The 17,274-nt window shown below is 52.9% G+C and overlaps 7 protein-coding genes across 7 annotated transcripts; 3 read left to right on the top strand and 4 right to left on the bottom strand.

Moving 5' to 3' along the window:
- Positions 1-70: 70 nt before the first annotated feature.
- On the top strand, positions 71-1,195 carry LRP88_05489 (2EXR domain-containing protein; the record flags this gene model as incomplete). Its single annotated transcript, XM_083242040.1, has 2 exons — positions 71-154; positions 209-1,195. 2 exons carry the CDS (start codon positions 71-73, stop codon positions 1,193-1,195), a joined length of 1,071 nt encoding a protein of 356 aa, XP_083103188.1.
- Positions 1,196-2,201: 1,006 nt separating this feature from the next.
- On the top strand, positions 2,202-4,425 carry LRP88_05488 (uncharacterized protein; the record flags this gene model as incomplete). The annotated part of the gene is made up of 2 exons (XM_083242039.1): positions 2,202-2,803; positions 2,856-4,425. 2 exons carry the CDS (start codon positions 2,202-2,204, stop codon positions 4,423-4,425), a joined length of 2,172 nt encoding a protein of 723 aa, XP_083103187.1.
- Positions 4,426-4,468: 43 nt separating this feature from the next.
- Positions 4,469-5,552, bottom strand: LRP88_05487 (uncharacterized protein; the record flags this gene model as incomplete). Its single annotated transcript, XM_083242038.1, has 2 exons — positions 4,469-4,843; positions 4,896-5,552. The coding sequence occupies 2 exons, from the start codon at positions 5,550-5,552 to the stop codon at positions 4,469-4,471; spliced, it is 1,032 nt and encodes a 343-aa protein (XP_083103186.1).
- A 2,123-nt stretch (positions 5,553-7,675) lies between these two features.
- LRP88_05486 (beta-glucosidase) lies at positions 7,676-9,886 on the bottom strand (the record flags this gene model as incomplete). The annotated part of the gene is made up of 1 exon (XM_083242037.1): positions 7,676-9,886. One exon carries the CDS (start codon positions 9,884-9,886, stop codon positions 7,676-7,678), a length of 2,211 nt encoding a protein of 736 aa, XP_083103185.1.
- Positions 9,887-10,682: 796 nt separating this feature from the next.
- LRP88_05485 (uncharacterized protein) lies at positions 10,683-11,198 on the bottom strand (the record flags this gene model as incomplete). Its single annotated transcript, XM_083242036.1, has 1 exon — positions 10,683-11,198. The coding sequence occupies one exon, from the start codon at positions 11,196-11,198 to the stop codon at positions 10,683-10,685; it is 516 nt and encodes a 171-aa protein (XP_083103184.1).
- Positions 11,199-11,867: 669 nt separating this feature from the next.
- Positions 11,868-12,473, bottom strand: LRP88_05484 (uncharacterized protein; the record flags this gene model as incomplete). Its single annotated transcript, XM_083242035.1, has 1 exon — positions 11,868-12,473. One exon carries the CDS (start codon positions 12,471-12,473, stop codon positions 11,868-11,870), a length of 606 nt encoding a protein of 201 aa, XP_083103183.1.
- Positions 12,474-14,049: 1,576 nt separating this feature from the next.
- Positions 14,050-15,340, top strand: LRP88_05483 (Deuterolysin metalloprotease family-domain-containing protein; the record flags this gene model as incomplete). The annotated part of the gene is made up of 2 exons (XM_083242034.1): positions 14,050-14,269; positions 14,511-15,340. 2 exons carry the CDS (start codon positions 14,050-14,052, stop codon positions 15,338-15,340), a joined length of 1,050 nt encoding a protein of 349 aa, XP_083103182.1.
- Between the last annotated feature and the right edge of the window lie 1,934 nt (positions 15,341-17,274).

Raw genomic sequence — 17,274 nt, 5'->3', positions numbered from 1 at the left:
TCCAACTCCAAACCACACAACTTCACAACTTCAAGCCTCAACCTTCACAGCGCATCCTCGATACGACGCCATGGCCCCGAAGGAATTCCACTTCTTCCCATCACTTCCTCCCGAGATCCGCCGAGACATCTATCGGCTGGCTACACCGCCCCGGGTTGTTCACGTCCGTGAGCACATCGAAGAAGACTAGTGTGACTTCTGCGAGAAGCTCTACACAACGGTCAACCCCATCAAACTCGACGGCTCCCTCAAAGATTTTGCCTTCAGCTGGCGCCATGTTATTGACGGCAAGAGCAAACAGCCAACCCTCGAGTCATTTGGCTTCACCAGCTCCAGGCCCCTCATCCAGCCTTGGGAGCCTTCACCCATCACACCCGAGATTCCCCTCGACTGGCTATGCGAGAATCCCTATATCGCCTGGGAACTCGCAAGAACAGGTCACTTTTTCAGCAACGCCCCTATCTCCGCGCTGCTGCACACGTGCACCGAGTCCCGTCTTGAGCTCATCAATATGGGCTACCAGCTCGCCTTTCGGACGCGGCCAAGTGGTCCAAGGACGTGGTTTAACTTCGACAGGGACATACTTTTCATTGAATGCGATCCCTCGGGAGATGGCTCATTATTCGATGACCCAGAATGGATATTCAGCGGAAACAGCGTGTGGGACGTGGGTCAATTCGATCCCGGGGAGATGCGACAGGTGCGCAGGTTGGCGCTATGGAAAGCTGCCGAATATCTATCAGTGTTCAACTATGGTCTCGACTCCTTTGATGGTCCCGCCCGAGAACTCTCGTCCGTTCTTAGACTATTCAGCAGTCTCGACGAGCTGCTGCTTGTTGAGTGGTGTGCTAGCGAATTGACAACGACCATCGCCAAGGCCAAAGAAGAAGTAGAGACTACGACTTCACTTGGGACAGAACATCAGCAGAAACGCACATTCAAAACTCGCGGACTTTGGAGCTGTATAGATGTCTGCGAAGTCGATGGCCTGTTGCCTCTCTTCTCCTCCGAACCGCCTTGCCTACGAAACATGAGCGCAACTGGCCTAAACAGTCATCTGCTGATCGATCATAAAGAGGCTCACGGGAACGGAGCAAACTATTTCGGAGATACTGAGGATGCCATTCGAAGTATGTTAGCCAAGGACATGACCAGCCTGATCTCTACAGAAAAGACCGACACCGTTATCCCATGAGACATTCCGCGCCTCAGAACCGTCCATATCCTGCCGCCACTGGAGCACAAAATTCTCTCGCAGGAACGGGCCAAAGTTGCACAAGACGTTTGCAAACTTCAACAGGAATGGACCTCGTTGGTCAAGTCAAGAACAGAGAAACCCCTGTCGCCGACGGAATGGGACAAGGTAGAGCGGGTGTTTGGAGAGGCACATTGGCTTGACGATAAGGATAGGGATCATGAAGCCTATGCCAGTTGTTATGTATTGGGTATAACGTAAAAGAAGTGGTGGGTCTAGTATGGATCGGCTCCAGGAGTTGGCGATCCTCTCTTGTAGCAGCGACAAGTCGACTGCCTTAGTCTTTCTCCTAGCTAGCTCTCAGCCATGAAGGAACAGAGTAGTGCCAATATTGAGGCCCGAATCGAAAGATGCATCACCGAACATGGCAGTAACTTTGAATTTGTGCAAATATTGAGTGACGGTCAGCTTACGACGGCATATGGAATCCAAGTCTTGGACGCAACGTGATGCCTCAGCCTGATAGGATCTGGATGAACAAGTCACAGCCGACAGGCGCCTCTTCTCACCATTCGAATCCCCAATGGTGCCAGCATGCAGCTAAAAACATGCATATCTCCTAGCCAATGCTCTTTTTGACAATCACACCAAGTGACAGCATGAGCCTCCACCATCTGCATCAACGAGGTAGTCACATAACGGGCCCGCCATCCTCACTCGCGGGATGTGTGTAGTGGGATGCCCAGCTTCTGAGGGGCTTTTGGGGGCCGTATGCCCCGTGTCACACATCTTCTGCGGAGAATCCATTCAGAGCCTCTTGTCCCATGTATGCGGCTGCATATGCTTGGTGTGGAGGAGGGCTTAGTTCTTCAGCTTCATGCATGTTTTGGTCTAGACATTTGCAGATTTGGTCGACCGACGAGGATAAGAACCGGCCATGCTCGGACAAAAATGTTCTTCCAAGGATTACCTTCATCTCAAGTCGTGTTCCACAAAGACATACAGTATGCAGAGACCCGACGGTTACCCAAGCCCGCCCCCCGGGTATCCTGCCTCGCCCCCCGCACCGAGGCCGCAGGACGTTGAGTCTTGGGATGAGATCCATCTACCTACTCAGAGAAGCGGGGGAGAGTCCGTACCTCTCAAATCTGTTGCTGTCCCCACGGTTGTCCCAGTAGACGTCAACGGGCATGGCGCATACAACTCGACTCAACAGCCTCTGCCAAAGTTTCAGAAGAGGGCGGTATGGCTTCGCTTCCCCAGTTCGCCATGGGTCGCCACCTACAGCATGTACTTCTTTCTCGTTGTCGGCGTCTGCTTTGCGATCGGTCATCACTTCTTCTACTCATCTCTAGATGGCGAGATCGTCGACGACCAGCTCCGTATGCTGCGCTGGGGCACGGCGCTTGCCTTTGCCTGCAAGGCCAGCCTGACAGCTGCAGTCCTATCTGCCTTTGATCAACAAGTGTGGGCAACAGTCAGAACCAGGTTTTTGACTGTTGTTGCCCTCGACTCGATGTTTGCGGCCACGGAGAACCCACTGGATATGCTCAACTTGGAGCTTTTGACAAAAGCCAAGATGGCGGTTGCCATGGCGCTATTCGGATGGTAAGTCGGCTACCTATCTATATCATGGCTCGTCTGACTGTTGTGTGTGTAGGTGTGCCCCAGCTATCGTCATCATCACCGCAAATACCCTCCTCGTTGCACCACCCTCGTTCATGCATCAAGACAGAATGTGCCGCGGGGTCAGAAGTCTGAACTTTGACCTTGAGGAGGCGTACACTTGGCCGCTCGGTGCCAGCCAAGAGCAGAGCGGGCTAAGACCTCTGAACCTGGCAACATGGAACGACACCAATCGCGATCTGGCTAAAACAATCGGCTACTATAACGGGCCTGATGAACAGCTGGTCTCATTGGGTCAGGCATCTACGGTCTTACGGCGGCCAGTCACGTACGCCAACTCGACGCTCGAGACTTGCGAAAGAGGGTGGAACTGCACCGTCAGGATTGAGGTGAAGGGCCCAGGCTACAACTGCACTGAACTCGGCTCTGGAGTCGGATCAGAGGCGCGCAACCTTTCCCAACAGTCCGGAGAGATAAGTCCCCCTTTCAAATTTACCGAGGTGCTTCTCCCGGTTGGTAATGAAAGTTACCACGGTTTCGTCTTCGAAGGAGAGTATAGTGCGCCGCAGATGGAGGAAATTGATGAGGAAGGTCGCCCGACGACGCGCTGGCCCAAGAACTTTGCCGCCATCCGCACAGAGCCCGTCGTTTGGATCGGATATGTCAAAACCGCCAAAGGTATCGAAAGGCCTCTTGATCCTAGAAAGGCCGACAAGGATGGAGATGCTCTAGTTCCCACCCTCATGGCTTGCGAGTACTACGAAACGCAATACACGCTGGAGTACCAGTATGTCGACGGTTCACAGTCTATCAAGGTTGTGAAACGCACTCCTTTGTCGCCTGTGGTCAACACAACCGTTCGCAGGGGCGTCAGAGACGATGAAACCATCGACCCGACCACGGCGACGCCTCAAGAGAACTATGTCCTCTTCGGGAATACGACCCAGTACAAGAAGACAGCCGCGTACCACGCTCTCGGATATGTTTTCCGCAGTGTCCTTAGGGGCACTGTGGAGATGCCCACGGTCAACGCAAAGTCGCCTGCTCTATTCACCAAGGTTACCAGCAACGGTGACTATTTCCCAGCCGAGAATCTCCAAGAAGTGGTGCCTAGCCTTTTCGAGGACATGCTCTTTTCTCTGCTCTCGAATCAGCAGTGGGCTGCGGTTGTCTGGGCCGCTGACATGAACAAGCAAGTCTTGTTCAACGAGGACAGCGGCGAATATCCATGTAGGCGATCGCAGCCAGTAAGTAGATATCAGTACAAGGCAGTTACCCTCTGGGCAGTCTACGGCGTCTCTGTGCTGCTTGCATCCTTGGGCGTCGCAGCCGGGACCATTGCCCTGCGGCACAACGGCGGCTTGAGGCGAGACTCGCGCTTCTCCAGCATCTTGGCCGCCACCCGCGGACAAGGACTGAACAGAGTAGAATGGGGGGGTCCTTTGATCGACAGAGGTCAGGTCAATCATTCTGTGAGGGGCTTCAAGATGGGTTACGGCACGGCGAAGCGGGACGAGGCTGAGAGGCTCATCGGCCACCAGGTTCCATTCACTTTTGGCTTTGAGGGTGAGATTGAGCAGAAGGGGAACCGCCACAGGAATTGAAGAGAGATCGTGATCAGATTGAGGGGAAATTGCAAAAGTCTAACTAGTATAGTATCTGTTGGCCATTCCGCTTGGAAGGGGTTCGTTTTTCATCAGTGCAGGACCAGCACTCCGTGTTATTGGAGTCGGAACACGAAGGATCTAGGACAGCCTGTTTGGGGAAATTGCACAATATCTGCTGCTGAGTCTTGTTATCTGGAGTTGTGATGAGCACGGGAGACTCCTCGGGAGCCTTGCCATTCTCTACCCATTCTCGGAGTTGCGCGAATAGTTGCTCGGGCTGACCACCGGGGCCTCCTAGACAATGGCTGAGTCCTGGTGCACGGTAATAGCGGTAAAAATCTTGGGTGTCGTCAAGGAAGGATGATACGGCTTTGTAGTAGGCGAGAGAGCTCTCGGCCGGGATAATCGGGTCAATCTGTCAAGGTCAGTGACTGTCACTCTCACAATCTCGTTCAGCTGAGACCTACCAGACCGTGAAAGGTAATCATCTTTCCTCCAGCGTCCCTAAACTCGGACAGATCAGGCTCATCAGTAGCCAGAAAGGGTGCATATGTCCTCTTCGCCATTCGATACATGTTGTCAAAGTCTTTGTGGGTGAGGTTGGAGAAATCAAGTGGAGTATGGGTGACGTCGAAGGCATCGTGCCAAAGCTTGATTATCGCGTGCCCTGTAGCGACACATCCAGTGTTTGTGCAGTTTGTTGGTGCGATGTAGCTGAGATCTGAACCGATTTCGAAGCCGTACCAGAGTGGTTTGCCGTTGGAGAAGACTGGTCCTTTGTATGCTGCGTTTGCCACAGCAGCAGCCGCTTTTGTAATCTTGATAATATCGGTAAGGCCGTTTTCAACGCATTTGAATGAAGCTCCGACATGGTCAAAGGGATTAAAGGCAGCACGACACCCCTCAGGATCCGAAATGAGTCCATCCTTGACTCCATCCAAAGGGTCGCAGATCGACGTGGCAATCGCCGTGAGCTCATTAAGCTCACAGCCTCGAGGGTACTGCTTTGTGATTTCCATGTAAAAGGTGGGCCAGATATTGCTGAAGAACATCTCAGCCCAGGATACACCCGGAGCCGCAGAGATGATCCCGTCGTATGCTGTTGGGAACTGCTGTGCTAGCATTGCGCCTTGACGACCTCCTTGGGAGCATCCGTTCCAGTAGGAGTATGAAGGCGGTTTGCCGTAATAGCTGTTGATTACATCCTTGGCGATGATTGCCTGCAATCGTTAGATCAACTCCAGTGTTTGCTAGCAACTCACTCACCTCATCACCCAACGATACAAGCCCAAGATTCTGCAGGGCATACAGATTAACATTCCCCGGACTAACAAAACTCCAAGGCAACGGATCATAAGCATCACCCAACCCAGCATCCGTAGTCGCAGTAGCATAGCCATCAGCAACAGCCCCGGCCATACCCATCCAGCTCAACGGAAACCGGCCAGCATTCCACCCGCCTCCCCCGACAGCCTGAAGCCTGCCGTTCCACGCCTCAGCGAGAGGGAGCCAGACTTCAACGTTGAGGGTGTCGTTTTGGCCGGGGTGGGTGTATGTCAAGGTTACGTTGCAAAAGGTGGCATTCTGCACGTCGACGGATGGTTGGGAGAAGCGCCATCCTTTTGGGACTGGGGTTGAGTGGTTTGTTACGATGGCTGCTTCTATAGCAAGGAATTCGGCTCCGAGGAGGTTAGGAGCTGGGAAAGACGACGGGACACAAGAAATAGACATGGCCGAGTATGGATTGCGGTTGACTTGTGATGCTGATCCTTCGTGCGGGGTGTCTACCCTCTTTATACAAGTCCGCAAAGATGAATCTGACATCCTGACAAGGATCCCAAAGACCAATGATGTCAAGACTTCCGGTTAAAGTATTACAGCGACACGAACGATTCTCAGCTCATGGGACTTGCGAAAAATACGAGATAAAAATGGGCATTCTCGAACGATTAGGTATCGGAATGGGGGATATTGATGCGGTCTTGTCAGCTTCGTGTTAGAGATGGGTCGGCGATAGGTCCGCTCGCCAGCGTTGGCGGGATGGATCGTATTCTAGCCAGCGACAGTTCAAAGCACTAGTTGCTATGGATCTGTGGAGTTGTAAGTTGTCGCGATAACAGGACATTCATCAATGGGCTTCCTCTTCATCCTTCCACTTGCTCCGCATATGGTCTGTCAATCCGCTCAACGCTCGAGAGGAATACGGGACTGCCTCTCCTTCCACAAGTTCCGCCTGAATGGCGAGCAATTGGGAAATCTCTGGTTCTGCAAAACTGGGGATAATCGCTTTGGAAAGAGCACCATGGATGCTCCTTGGGCTCGTTGGCTGACGACGGCAAGAGGCAAGAATAATTCACCGTCCCATGGTTTCTCTGTCAACTTCGTAAACACTCCCTGTGAATTCTCTCCCCGAGGCCTCAGTCATCTTCAAATACACTTTCTTCTATCATTGTCACCATGGTCATCCTTCTCGCCGTCCCCAGCAAGCTCGCCCAGCCTTTCCCCTCCATTCCCACGTTGATCCCGAAGCGCACGCAAGAATGGCAGAATGGACTCTGCAGCTGTTCTCCCGGCCACTCATGTGTGCTCAGTTTGCTCTTCCCAGATCTCCGTATGCTGAACTCGAGGAGCACGGTACCGATTTCGAGGTGATTGATTACTGTGTAGTTTCCAAACGCACTACGGCGCGCCTACAAAATTCGAGCTCTCAGAACGTGGAAAACACCAAAAGCGACTGCATCTTTTCTTATCTCCCACAGACTCTCCCCTGTTGCGGATAGATGTGAGTGTCCTCCGGGCAATTGACTCCGGTCGGAGCTAACTTGTGCAGACGCAATATTACGAGGCGAACGGAGATACGAGACAAATTCGGCATCAAAGGATCGAGGACTTCTGATTGCTGCGCTTCGTATTGGTGTCCCTGCTGCTCCCTAGTCCAGCAGGACAACGAGGTCAAGACGCGACTTGGCTACGAATCCTTGAGCGAGGGCTACCAGGTCAACACTCCTATGAAAATTCCCCAGAAGGACCTCTCTCCCGCGATTGAGGCTTCTTCCGAGAACAATGAGCCCTCCAATGCGTCTGTGGTGGGAGAAGTGAGTGGGACTGGGACGAACAAGGTCGCTTGTGATGCGTGACAGGGCCCCGTGTATCGGACAGAGCCAGTATTTTTATACTGCATGTTATTGATCACTGCGATGATCTCATTCTAGGCTCGAGTTGTTCTTTTATGACTGCTAGTAAACCCTTATAGCTCAACCACAATTCTCACGCTCTCGGCGTCACCAGACGAGCCACCAACCTCCACCTCGACAGTCTTACTCACAAGCTCCCAGGATCCAAGCTTCCATCTTTGAAGAGGTCTAGCCGACGCGCGGATTTCCACCTTCTTCTGCTCCCCAGCATCAAGATCCACTGCTTGGAATCCGAGAAGACTCCTCTTGGGCCAGTCCGACACCTCAACTACTCCGTACACTTGAGCGATGTATCTGCCAGCCCGGCTTCCAGTGTTAGAGACATTGACCCTAACAACTAGTTCCTCAGGATTGTCTTTGCTCTTTTCGACCTCCAAGTCCAACACAGCGAAGGATGTGTACGAGAGTCCAAAGCCAAGAGGATACGCCGCCTTGACGTCGAGTCGATCAAGCAGTCGCTGGCCAAACCATCGGTCATACTCAATCTCGGCCGCGTCTTTATCAAAATGAGGCAGATGTTTCTCCGTCGTGGGGATCGAGAATGGAAGCCGACCGCTAAAGTTAACCTTGCCCAGCAGCAGGTCAGCCAGGGCATGACCACCCTTACAACCTGAGTACCAGCTGAGAACAATAGCTGGCGGGAGATCCTTCCACTCTTCAGTGATAACGGCCCCAGCAGCCACGATGGAGACAATCGTACGTGGGTTAGCTTTGACGGCGGCTTTGATGACCTCGACATCCTGGGGTCGTAGTCTCAGACTGGTTCGATCACCCCCGGTCGCAACGGCATGGTTCTCTTTCTTTTTCTCTTTTGGAACCGTCCACTGTTCAAACACCCATTTAGACTCCTCCGAGCCGTCACTTGGCGGAAGGACAGAGTTCACAGCTGGGTTTGTCTCGAATGCCGGCACGTTGAATTCTCCTTCATCCTCAAAGTTGTAGCCCACGACGACGACAGTCACATCAGCAGCGCCCGCCGCAGCCTTGACTTTCTCTGGATCTTCAGATTCTTCGAGGGTGACTTCTGCCTGGGGAAGTGCCTTCTTCAAGCCTTGGTAGGGTGAAACGACTTCTGGGCACCGCACCGCCGAGGACCCTTTGTCTCCAGTGTCGGTCGAGTTCGCAAGGCGTCCCACAACGGCTATCTTGGAGATGTTTGATTTGAGGGGTAGGGCCGGGGTGCCGTTAACCTCGTCGTTCTTGAGCAACACCATGGACTTGACGGAAGCCTCCCGGGCCAGTTGGCGATGCTCCTCACTGAACACAACATCCGGCTGAAGCTTTGCATTTCCACGAACGACCTGGTCCTCAATGACACGTCGAAGGATATTAGTTCCAGCTCTTTCGATGTGAGAGTCGTCAATCTCGCCATTGTTGTATGCAGCCTCAAGCTTCCAGGCCCGCTGCTGACGAAACGGCGCTTCAATGTCGAGTCCGTTCCTCAGGGAGAGCGCCGGATCCCTCAGTCCAAACATGAAATCGGAAATGACAAAGCCCTTGAAGTCCCATTGATCTCGCAGGATGTCAAGGAGGAGTTCCTTGTTCTGGCCTGCAAATTCGCCGCGGACAGAGTTGTACGACGACATGACGCTCGCGACACCTTCTTCCACGATGCGACGGAAATGGGCGAGGTAGACCTCGTGCAGAACTGCCTCGTCTACCTTGACGTCGACGTGGAAGCGCGCGTTCTCCATTGAGTTGAGGGCGTAGTGCTTTACACAAGCCATGACGTTCTCTTGAATTCCTCTCGTGTGAGCAGCGCCCATCTCGCCAAGAATGACGGGGTCTTCGCCATAAGTCTCTTGAATGCGACCCCAAGCCGGATGTCGAGGAAGATTGACGCAAACACCTCCAAAGAAGTTTGCATCTTGGGTTTTGCACTCGCGACCGATGGCTCTACCAACTCGTTCCTCAAGGGAAACATCCCAGCTCGCACCACGAGCCATGGGAACTGGGAAAGCTGTCGAGTTGCCCATCACGCAGCCTCTAGGGCCATCTGCGAAGCGAACGCCAGGGATTCCGAGGCGTTTGACTTCACCGTGGATGTAGGGTGTTCGGTTGTAACCTGTAGTGCTCATACCGTACAGGCCAGGCCAGAAGTCTTGGTCGCCGTCAAGAAGTCCGAGGCGCTCTTGGAGGTCAAGGCGAGACAACAAGGTCTTTGCGGCTGAGTCGAGATCTAGGGCGCCATCTCGTACTGCTTTGGTAGCTGCATTGAAGTCGAAGTCATCATCGATCTTGGAGGGAGCTACTGTGGTTGGCATTGTGGCTCATTCGAGGGACTCTCACAGTTGCTGTTATCTCACAAAATACGGTATGTTTTCTTGAATTAAACAAATCTTGATAATTAAGCGTTTGCAGTGTTGCTTTATATGAGAACTATCGAGATGCCCCCCATTTATGTATCCAGTGTCAAACAATATGACAAGTAGGAAGCGGGGAGAGGGGCATCGTGCTACAACACGCCACAGGCCAGTGACACAATTAAGGGCGATATTCCCCGATGGCCTTTGATCGGCGTCGCAAACCGGCTAAATGCTGCAGCTTCAGCTGTATCTATGGGCGAGTCGTATCGCGCCAGTTGGTTGGGCACATGCTCAGTCCCCGCATCGTGTATTGCTTGATAGGATCTGAGAGAAGTAGGATCATGTGGTACGTGTGACTTGGTATCGGTCATGTAAACAATGATACAATGGCGGATACATGTTCATCAAGATTTTGGCTACTGCATAGCTCGTATGGAGAAGCATGCAGATCTCTCTCTTGTCAAATAGTCTCCCCTTCTTCCATTGTGCCTAGATAACAGCAGAGTTGATCGATCTCTCGCAACACTGGCCATCGCCTATCAATCCAAGAGGAAAGCCCATCACAAGTGACCTCTAAATACAGACACAGTTTCATACTACTGATCATAATAAATCAGTCCCAAAGAAAGGCGAGTCGCGTATCCAGATGACAGACTCCCAAGCCAGTGACGCTCCCACAAGGGCCCTCAACAGCCCCATCTCATCGTCTTAGACATATCAAGTCCCAAGCACTCCTTGCGCTCGCGACATGCTCTCAGATCTTCCTTGCCTTTCCCTGCCATTCTCGCAGAATCTCAACCGACCGCTTCCCCTCTCGTTCCTGCACATGCCAAGCATGCGCCCAAACAGCCACTTCAACCCGCTTCACCATGGGAAGCTTCCGGCTCCGCGCGATGCGGTTCTGACCTTTCTCCATCTGTAATTTCGCAAGTTGAGTCCGCTCCCCCCGCGGCATGCCGGGATAGTCGGCGCGTAAGGTGGTGAGAAACTCCTTCCGGAGCTTGTTGTCGGATTTCCGGACGGCGCGGAGTCGTCGATGCTTGGTGCGTCGGTCTGCCTGCTTGGCGGCTTTCAAGATGCTAGTTGGGAAGGCCATGATCTGGCGGCCCTTTTCTTGCCACTGGTAATAGTCTTTCTTTTGTTCGGTGGCTTGCTTGCGACAGTTGTTCGTCAGGTAGGCGTTGCCTTGCTCGAGGCGGCTGTATCCGGCTGGGAGCTTGTCTGCTGCCGATATGCAGACGGCCTTTCCAAGGGGCTTCCCTCCTCCCATGGTTTCTTGTGCGAGGGTTGTTAATGGGTGAAAAGATGTTGCAGGAGGTGGTGATGAGACAGCTCTGTTCGCGCTGTGTTGGGTGGTGGTGTAGGAGCTACGAACTGTATATCACGTACGTATAATCCACTGGCTTCATTCACTCGATAGCCCGGTACAGAATTTTATTTTCCTCGTGGTGAAGAAGTACGGTTTTCCGTGGACTGCCTTGAACCTGTCTGGTTGTACGCTAGTGTGTGACAACCTCAAGTGTATGTGAGTGAAATACCATGGACCTCCACGATCACATCAGCCTAGACCACGAAACTTTGTTTACATGTATAGATGTCGAATATCAATTTTTTTGCACCTATGTATACAATCCAGATGTATGATGTAGCTTCTGTTGTGCGTCGCTAGTTAAACAGCATCTTCTACCTAGGGTAAGTTACGTCCAGGCAGAGACATCAAGACAACAAGTCCAGGTGACACAGAGAAACTTGTTTGTTTATTGAACAATTCTCTCAAAGGCGCCTGTTTTCCCTCGAAGCGTTTTCCCTCGAGATATTTAACCCCATCCTAGCCTTTAGAGCTCAGCCAGCTGAGCCAAGCACACAATCCCAGACCATAACGCCGACCCGATAATGCAACACTGGAATACCCTTCGAACTGATATATCCCCCGACTACCTTAGTCTGTGGCAATGTCGATGATGTTGGACTCAAAACTGCCCGTGAGAGCCTCTTCTCCCGCTCCGCCAGCCTCCAGGGCTGTCTTGTTGATGGCGCTCTTCTCAGTGGGCCAGACGGCCTGCCACTTGCCCCTGAGCTGAACAGTCGCCTTGCCAAACACTAGGTCCATGGGAATAACAGGTTCCATGAGGGTGAGTTCATGCTCCTTCTTCGCTCCAGCAGCAATCTCCACAACAGCATCGTCGGCAGGCGGCCACTGCCTCTGAACCTCTAGCTGCATAATTTCCAACGGCTTCGTCTCCGCCTCGGGCGTGATGTACAGCATACCGAGCTGAGGCGCCAAAGGATCAAGGGGAGATCCGTATGTGAGGAGCGTCACAGGACCTTCATTGTTGTTCTTGACGCTCACCACGAGCGTTGGGGGTGACTTTTCCGTCTGCTCAAGCGAGACTTCTAGACCGCGCAGGGCAGCAGGCATCCTGAAGGGGATTGAGTCGGGGATTTTGACGGTTGGTACTGAAGATGGTGATAGGAAGGCGATGAGGCTGATGGTGATGATCAAACCGAGGAGTAGACGGAGACTGTTTGAAGCGAGGAGACCCATGATATGTGGTGTTCTTCTTGGCGTTTCTAAAGGGGGACGGCTGACGTCATCAAGCTAAAAGAACGGGGTTGAGGTCCGTATAGCGATTGTAATTGCAAGTGCGATTTGTTCGTATAGACAATTCTCATCAATCGAGACAGTTTTGGGTGGCCTCCTTTGAATGCGTCTCAAAGGGGGTTGGATTGATCGCCTCACGTGTTTCGGTGCATGATTATTCCCGCTGACCGGCAACTTTAATTACAAAGGGGCCGGGGTCCGGGGTCCAGGGGATGTTCAGCTTTCTCCTCATTGATTCTTGAATAGGCAGCTTGGAATGTTTCATGAACTGGCCTCGATTTTTTACACAGTCTCAAGTTTATTTTTCGTTCTGTCAGATTGACTCATCGAAACTAAAAAAGTCCCGCAGTTGACCTTGCCTAGTTTGGATGCACAAGCGTTGCCTGTTGCTATTAGAGTTGCTCTCCAGTGATCGCGGTGTGTGATGCATCGAGATCCATCCCAGGCAGTAGCCGCAACCAAGAGAACATGTCAATATGCATGGCTCCGGTTACCGTTCCGATCTCGTTTGACAACCAAGACATCGGACAACAGTTTGTCATCGGTCGCACAAGCAGAAATTCGCCGACTGGATTGCAAACCAACACACACGCATAGACGTCTCCGATTCAGATGAATGTGCCCAACTCGTCGGACTCGCCATGCTCTCTCGCCAAGGCATCCCTCACCAGCTCATCATCACATGGCGACAAAAGAGCAAAAGCCATGCCAAAGAGGTTCACACGCCGAGCAAAAGAGGCCGTGGCTGCTTCAGGTTGACGAGTTTCACAGCCTTCTTGGTTGCCTCTAGAGATAGAGGACAGGGCTTGGTTAATATACTCGCAGCGCACCCTCCAATCTCCCGTCGCATGCGCCCCAGAATTAACCTTGATTCGCATCACAGCCTTAAATGTGCTGCCTCCGGTCTGTCGTAGACTTTCCCACCAATCGCTAATCGACCGATAATCCCCTGTTTGGCGTGTCAGGCCGAGGCTATGCGTCGTGAACCCTGCTGGCGATGATACGTTGGTGGTTTCGCATCAGAGTCGAGACGAAAAAAACGGAAAGCATAACAATGTCTACCCTTTAATGTGATACAGTTTGCCACAATGATATTGTTTGAAGGAATCGAAACAGAAAGATCATCGGGAATCAAAAGAAACAAAGGTGCCTTGTAGACGTTCCAGTTGGCCAGATCAAGACATGGACCGATATTACCCAGGACAGCCTTAATCATGACATCTGTGTCAAACATATGAAGTCGCTAGGAGACCTTCGAAACATACCCTGATCTCGTCTCCACCAACGAGGCTCAATCACGGAGAAAAAACAGGCCCTCCTGGTAAGGATCATGTCGAACCGACTGGGGTTCGCATCTGGCGAGCAACGTTGTATAAATATTCTTTGACACCGCAAATGCTTTAACCTCGACAAGCCTCTCGTTCTCTCTCAGCTGAACCCCATCCTTTCCTTTTCTTCATTCTTTTTTTTCTTTCTCTATTCATTCGTTCTTTTCATTCTTTACAGTCCCTCGTTCAAAATGAAGTTGCTTGCTGGTCTCGCTCTCGCCTCGATGGCTGTCGCCGCTCCCCTGGTGGAGAAGCGTGCCCCGACCCCTTTGAATGTTAGCCTGGAGATGCAGGGCAACTCCAAGATCAAGGCCGTCATCACCAACAACGGCAAGAGTAACCTCAAGCTGTTGAAGTCGGGAACTTTCCTTGATTCGACTGCTGTCGAGAAGGCTCAGGTGTACTCAGGAGGTAAGGCTTTCTTGTGTTGGTGAGGGAAACAATGCCAAGACATGATCTCCAAGAGCGCATGTTGCCATGAGCTTGACGAAACCCCGAGATCCCATGTAACCCCAATGTCCTGGGTTCAAAGGATTTCGCCTCAACATGAAGTCGATATAGTTCATGGTTTGGGGGACTGGTCTTTGGTCATTGGCTTTCTCCCACATCCACCATCAACATCTTGCTCTGCCCAGCCACTAACAGCCAATAGAGAAGAACATCCCATTCGACGGTGTCCGTGTCGCCCTCGACACCAGCCGCCTGGAAGAGACTGCCTTCCAGCGCATCCCCTCTGGCGAGTCCATCGAAGTCGACTTTGACATCGCCGAGTTCCACGATCTTTCCGCTGGCGGCAAGTTCAACATCCTCGCTGAGGGCGCCCTCTCCTTCGCCCAGGATGACAGCACCGAGCTCGTCGGCTCCGTGCCCTTCTACTCGAACCGCATCGAGGCCGAGGTCGATGGTCCCCAGGCCTTTTCTGTCCGCACCGCTTTCCACCACAAGCGCACCCAGGTTCAGAGCGACTGCTCCGGCGATAAGCTCGCCATTACTCAGCAGGCTCTGTCTCGTTGCTCCAGCATGGCCTCCAAGGCTCAGCAGGCTGCCGCCAGTGGTTCCGGTGACAAGATGAAGGAGTACTTCAAGTCGGACAGCTACGAGACCCGACAGACCGTTGCCGACGTCTTCGGCCGAATCGCTTCCGAGTGCGGATCCACCAACTCCGGCGACTCCCGCTACTACTGCTCCGACGTGTACGGCGCTTGCCAGAGCGGTGTCCTCGCCTACACCGTCCCCGGAGCAAGTTACATGGCATACTGCGACCTGTACTTCCAGCAGCTGCCCGCTACCACCACTTCCTGCCACGGCCAGGACCAGGCCCAAACCAACGTGCATGAGATGACCCATCTTAGCCAGATCAAGGGCACCTCCGACTACGGTGGCTACGGCTACAACTTCCTCCAGAGCCTGAGCGCTGACCAGAACATCAACCACGCCGACACATACGCCCTGTTTGCCAACGCCATCGAGCTTGGATGTTAGAGGAGGACTCGTGCAGTGCTGTAGGGGCTTAGATCAGGCAGGGTTAGGGGTTATATAAGGAATAGGATGGCTGACGGCGTTATGAGTGGCGTGAATAGATGTTTGCTGAGTCCAGCCAGGACTGGACTCAGCAAACCATTAACAAAGAAAGTAAAAAAAGGCATGCTACTCGTGCGATGTTGACAGCCTCACTGTGAATCGTGTGTACGTGCGCCGCAGAATCGCATTGCTCTGCTCGGTCAAAGCTTGCCCAACGAGCTCCAGGTCCTCAGGGGCAGAAAGATCAAGCCTGCTCAGCTCGATCAGGACCTCGAAACAAAGAGAACTAATCTGTGCAGAACGGGGCATACGGAACCCATCAAGAACGGTCACCTAGGACAGCCCTGCATGCGAGCTGGGCCGTGATTCTGACAGGAACTAGCTCCAAGTCCCTTGACAAGAATCGACAAATTCCAATTCCGTGAGCAGCCAAGGTGGAGCACGTCGCTTGAGCTGCTTCTGCAGGGTCTAACTAAGACCAAGGCACAAAGGAAGCTTGCCTCTCCTAGCTCATGCTCGTGCCCGATGGAGAAGCAGGCGGAGGCCCAGCAGGGGTCCTGCGGAGAATTAGATCTCTCCAAAGAAACGAAAGATGATCAGGTACCAGCAAAAGTTTGCCCAACGTCGGACCCTACGGAGGCATTGGTGATGATCACTCTGGGGTAAAACCCAGCGGTTGTCGCTGCGCGCGTCCTCAAGAGCCCAAAGCCAATTGCGACGTCCTCTTGATCTGCCGCCATTATTGGGCCGAGGCCGGCGAGTCGTGTGGAGATCAGGTGTCAAGCCAGGTGTAGCGTCTGGCTGCCCGACGTCATCGCACAGGACGTTTCACCACCCGAGTTCCTTGCTTCCACGACACTCGACCAGGGTTCAGTCATGCCGCCTGTCGTGCCTGTTGAAGGGTGAAACGAGTGCTCTGGTTGGATGTGCCACTCTGCGAGGAAGCAGTTGCGGATTCCCCGACGGCACGTCTCTGTATTTTGGGACACGCAGTGTAAGTTCCAGAACCCGTACATGGGCCATCGTGGCAGCTCTACAGACAAAGGGAAATTCCATCGCCATGGAGACAGCCGCCAGCATGATCGGGATGCTGCACAAGGCAACACCGAGCAATGTGCGCGCGCAGACAGACATTGGCCAATGCCCAACGACAGCGGCACTTGGAACCCGTGGCCCGAGGACAAAGAAACATTCAACGAAGCTGCCCGAGAGGCGGAGCTTGGGTCGAAACTAGGCCGATCAGGAAGATGGCGGCATCAAAGAGAGTAGGACTGCGACGATGCTAGAGCTCGGCAGCGACGAGAACGAGGTCGCGCATTGCAGGTTAGCAAGGGGGCACAATAACAAACAAGTGCGAAGAGACGAGGATGGCGCTTTGAGGCTCGATGAGGTGTCGAGTGGCTCCAGGGGAGAGCCCTGTATGAGGGAAAGCCTGTTCCACAGAGGGTTACAGTTGGGTGTTAGGGTCAAGATGGAGGAGGATAAGAGGGAGATGGTGAGGCAGTTGCAGGCAGGAGGTTTGGCTCCTCACGTGATTGAATACCATTAGGATGATGAGAATCTGCCTGGTTTGGGGCTTTTACCAGCATGAATGCCTCATCAACATGCAAGGTGATGGACAATTCCAAAAATATTTTTGTAATTTCTATCTCTCTCCATCTCATGTCTACCATCCATCACGCTTGGCCACCATAACCTCACCACACCCCAATCCCTGCGTTCATGTGCCAAAAAATCCGGCTTTTGGCTGCGCTGACCCACTTGGCCTTGGTTTGGGCGCAAAGCACGACAGGGCCAATATCAGAACGAGATATCAGCAAAAAATCATGGACGGCGGCCGTTCCAAGAGAAAGTCCCCTTTCTCTGTCTCGAACTAGCCTTGCTCGGCATGTACG

Source organism: Fusarium phalaenopsidis (assembly GCF_050370095.1).
Source record: "Fusarium phalaenopsidis strain FUZ10S chromosome Unknown contig_32292, whole genome shotgun sequence".
NCBI lineage: Eukaryota > Fungi > Ascomycota > Sordariomycetes > Hypocreales > Nectriaceae > Fusarium > Fusarium phalaenopsidis.
Note: the sequence above shows the minus strand (reverse complement) of the source record. Positions and strands in the feature narration are given on the sequence as shown.